Here is a 4,663-nt window from a genome sequence, read left to right on the forward strand (position 1 = left end):
AAATTGCTCTTAGTTGAGCTCTTCCACCTCTACTCATGTGGTCAGAGGTTCGAAACGCCCAGGCACCTAATGAGTATTTGTATAAACTCCCCTCCCACAATTGATTGTACTTTTATAAAAAAAGAAAAAAAAAAACAAAAGCATGTTAGAGGCTTGTATTTATTGATGAGTCTACAAAACATCATAACTCAGGAAGGTTCTATTATCACCGATCCCAACTCATGCAACTATAAATACCCCTTCAAGTTGTAGTGTCTTTGTGTCACCTTCCAGGCGTTAATTCTCAGGCACTCCCATTTTAGCTTCTTCAACATTTGAGCACTTCATTTGGTATATGAGTTAAATTGAGCTTAGTTTGTGATAAAATCACACACCACTAGCAGATATTGTCTTCGACTTAACCATCTACAAAGCCTAGTGGAACCATTCATTATATGTTGTATTTTATTTAGTCAAATTTCCGATGTGGGACTTATATTTTTCAACATTATAATCTTCAACATCATAAACATTTTGAACTTGCAGTATCAACTTAAACATGGCTGAGGAGCAAGATTTGCATGCACCAGTGAGCAAATGGAAGATGCCTGTTGGCGTTTTCTTCAAAGATGCAAGGTGCAGTTGCAATTTTACAATGTTTAATTAGTGCTTTGCTCTCTCTCTCTCTCTCTCTCTCTCTTTCTCTCTCTCTCTCTCTCTCTCTCTCTCTCTCTCTGTGTGGAGCCTTTGCTGTATCAAATTAAGGTTGATAGGGCCTTCCCTTCTCATTGATTGTTAATATTAGTATATGGTTTCTTTGAAATAATTTACTGCAGGCGGGTTTTCAAGTGGGACATTCTTGGTAAGGAGATCCTAGATATTGCATTACCTGCTGCTCTGGCTACAGCTGCTGATCCTATCGCTTCTTTGATTGACACGGCATTCATAGGTCACATAGGTACGTACGCTTGCTTTTGCTTTCTTGATTTTTTGAAGCATTTAAATTTGGAGGCTTCAATTTTTAAGACAGTTTTGTTCATATTTATGTCTGCATGTTCACAATAAGATACAATTGTGTATGGTGTTTGGCAATATTGACTAGCTAGTTGATATCAAAATATACGGAGTGATATCTGTTTCAAGTGGAGTGACTTAAAAACATGAATTTGGTTTTGTCTAGGTCCTGTGGAACTTGCAGCAGCAGGAGTATCTATTGCCCTGTTCAATCAAGCTTCAAGAATTACTATATTCCCATTGGTCAGTATTACAACTTCCTTTGTTGCTGAGGAAGATACTGTTGCAAAAATGAACATCAAATCAGAAAAAAGTGAGCAATTGCAAAAGGCAGACATGCTTGATGACCTGGAAAAAGGGGCTGCTAAACCAAATGGTACAGCTAAAGAAAATGGTAAGCATCTGGGAAATGGAAAGATGGAAGAGGCTTCTGCTGAGGATGATGAGCAGGTGGTGGCGGGAAAAGGTGCACCTGAGGCGAAAGGTGAGAGCTCAGACAACGGATTACCTGAAAGCAGTGAAGCAAACAAAGCCATAGCGGAAAATCTTAAGCTTGAGAAGGCAGAGAAGGGTGCTGCTAAAAACAGTAATCTAATAGAAAATGGTACTCTTTCCTCACTCATTCTCTAGCTCTCTGACAGATATGTAAATTGAAACACAAAGATCTAATAATCTTGAATAATATTATCATTGTGACTTTTAGTAATTGTGATTTCTTGATTTAGGTTCGAGAACCAATAAGAAGGAAAAAATCAAGAAACAGAAGCGACATATTGCTTCAGCATCGACAGCACTCATCTTTGGGACAATACTTGGCCTTTTGCAAACTATATTTCTCATTTTTTCAACTAAAGTTCTCCTGGGTGTCATGGGTGTGAAATCAGTAAGTGATTCATATTTCTTATACTAATAATAAACAAATGAAGATGTATACAATTTGAAGATTAAAACAAACTTCTCCCATATGATCTCTAGAATGTAGAAACGTTTTTTATATACATTTTGTAGCTCCCTTAACCCAAAAGGCAGGCTTAATCAACTGAACTTATTAACAGTTTTTAACTTTAAAGATCATTATGGAATGAGGGAAATAATTACAGCTCTTCTTATGGAGCAGGATTCCCCTATGCTAGCCCCAGCACAGAAGTACTTGAAAATTAGATCGATTGGTGCACCAGCTGTTCTTCTCACATTGGCCATGCAAGGGATCTTCCGAGGTTTTAAGGATACCAAAACTCCTTTATATGTCATTGGTAGGCCAAAAAACTTACTGTATATAAGTAAAAACCTGTAGTAATGATCAATTCTTCTTGCTACTTACTCGGGTTTATTTGTTTCATTTGTTCATGTCGCAGTTGTGGGATATGGAGTTAACATTGCCTTGGATCCACTGCTCATCTTTGTCTGTGGCTTGGGTATCAGAGGTGCAGCTTTGGCACATGTTCTTTCTCAGTGAGTAGTGTGACCCTTGTCATGGTATTATTTTTATTGTTTCATATTTACAGCTGCTATTGAAGTATAGCTGTTTGTAACTTTAATATGTTATTTGATGCATCTTTGCTAAGATTAAATTTTTTTTATTCGTTTTAGGTACTTGATGGCACTGGTACTCTTCATAATCTTAACCAAAAAAATTGATCTCTTACCTCCAAGTATTAAAGATTTGCAGTTTGGTCGGTTTCTGAGGAATGGTAATGAGCTCAATTCTTATATCACTATTGCACTTGCATAACTGTTACCTCCATCCCTCAATAATCCAAAATTGGGAGTGGAGATTCAGTGAATATATTATTCTTACATACATACATATATAATTCTTACTTGGTTGGCTTTTGTTTAATTTTTCTTTATTCTTGGTTACAGGTACTCTGTTGTTGGCTAGGGTGGTTGCTGTGACATTCTGTGTGACCTTGGCAGCATCGCTGGCTGCACGGGAAGGTCCAACTCCTATGGCTGCATTTCAGACTTGCCTGCAGGTTTGGTTGACATCATCTCTTCTTGCTGATGGCTTGGCTGTTGCAGGGCAGGTATTTCTTTTTTCTTTTTCTCCATTTAAACATATATCATCTCGAGTGACTTACAGCTATTTTAGTTGCAAGTAAGTAAGCTTCATACTCAAACAATCTTCGTGTCATTGTTCCCTGCTCTTTAGGCTATTCTAGCATGTGCATTTGCTGAGAAAGACTACAAGAAGGCCCTAGCTACCGCAACCAGGGTATTACAGGTACTTCAGTTAGTACACATAACAGCAGAGGCTATGTATCTATAAACCATTCATGACCTGAACTTTATAACTAACCTACTATTTCTTTTTAACAACTTCGTTACGTTCCACATTTGCGAAAACAATCAGCATTTTAATTTGTGAAAGAATATTTGTGCAGATGAGCTTTATCCTTGGCGTGGGGCTTACTTTTGTTGTCGGAATTGGTTTGTACTTTGGAGCTGGAATCTTTTCTAGCGATGTCAATGTTTTGCACCTTATAAGGATTGGCCTCCCGGTATGTAATTTAAGCTCATCTAAAAGCTTTCTCTTTCTCAATATATTTTTTTGAATGATGAAAGAATCTTTAAACTAAATTGTTTTCTATCCATCAGTTTGTAGCAGCCACACAACCGATCAATTCACTGTCTTTTGTCTTTGATGGTGTGAACTTTGGAGCATCTGACTTTGCGTATTGTGCATACTCCTTGGCAAGTCTCTTGTAAACCATTTACCACACTATATGATACTACAAGTTTTGCAATTGATGTTTCTGAATTCTCTTTTCACAAATTGTGTTACTAATTCTTCAAAACCAAATTCTCTGTTCCTTCTCAGGTTCTGGTGGCCATAGCAAGCATTGTATCCTTGTTCCTTCTCTCCAAATCCCATGGTTTCATTGGAATTTGGATTGCTTTAACCATCTATATGGCGCTGCGTACATTTGCTGGTGTATGGAGGTAATTATCTTTTATGTACTTACTTTTCTTTTATCAATGAAAGAGAGATTTGAATTTGAAACCTCTTTTAACACTGGGCACATAATTAGTATCGTCACTAGACTAGGATGTAGTTGGTAATTAGAAAATTGATTTTGGACCCTACATTTGCAGGATGGGGACTGGAACAGGGCCTTGGCGCTTTCTCAAAGGTGGATCCCCACCATAGGTTTCATCAGTCTAGTAATACAGCAATATTACGACAGTGCACTCCCATGATTAATTTTTTGCCTTTGTCATCTTTTCGTTACTGTTATTCGTTAGAGTCATAAAAACTCAACTTTCTATCTGCAATTTTTCCTGTATCATGGTAACCTGTCAAGGATGTTTGGTGTTTAGATATGATTGTAATAGTCTATAACTTCACAGTCATTGTATTTGGGGAATGAAATGAGACAACCCCCAGTTTTTACCCTATATGCTTTACCAATAATAAAAAAGGAAGCAAATATATGGTTCCTACCTTTCTGCATCTCTCTATATCATTTATGTTAGTTATTTTGCAAAGCCAGCTCTGGGCCAGTAGAAAGATCCCCATGCAATAACTCTAATGACGCGCGATAACACTTCAACGTGGCATAGCATGCTATTCCTATTGCAACTAAGTTTTTCTCCTGAGTGAGGGTAGGAGATGCCACTTATATAGATAACTGCAGTATTGTTGATAGGTTGACTCCAGCACCCATGG

The 4,663-nt window shown here is 37.5% G+C and overlaps 1 protein-coding gene across 1 annotated transcript; it reads left to right on the forward strand.

Moving 5' to 3' along the window:
• Positions 1-281: 281 nt before the first annotated feature.
• LOC110744905 (protein DETOXIFICATION 43-like) lies at positions 282-4,382 on the forward strand. The gene is made up of 14 exons (XM_021944941.2): positions 282-330; positions 526-615; positions 816-937; positions 1,160-1,597; positions 1,719-1,876; positions 2,111-2,246; positions 2,349-2,445; positions 2,584-2,684; positions 2,857-3,020; positions 3,146-3,217; positions 3,378-3,494; positions 3,592-3,687; positions 3,815-3,936; positions 4,090-4,382. The coding sequence occupies exons 2-14, from the start codon at positions 539-541 to the stop codon at positions 4,142-4,144; spliced, it is 1,755 nt and encodes a 584-aa protein (XP_021800633.2). The 5' UTR covers positions 282-330; positions 526-538; the 3' UTR covers positions 4,145-4,382.
• Positions 4,383-4,663: the final 281 nt, after the last annotated feature.

Source organism: Prunus avium, chromosome 2, assembly GCF_965620075.1.
Source record: "Prunus avium chromosome 2, drPruAviu1.hap1.1, whole genome shotgun sequence".
NCBI classification, from domain to species: Eukaryota; Viridiplantae; Streptophyta; class Magnoliopsida; order Rosales; family Rosaceae; genus Prunus; species Prunus avium.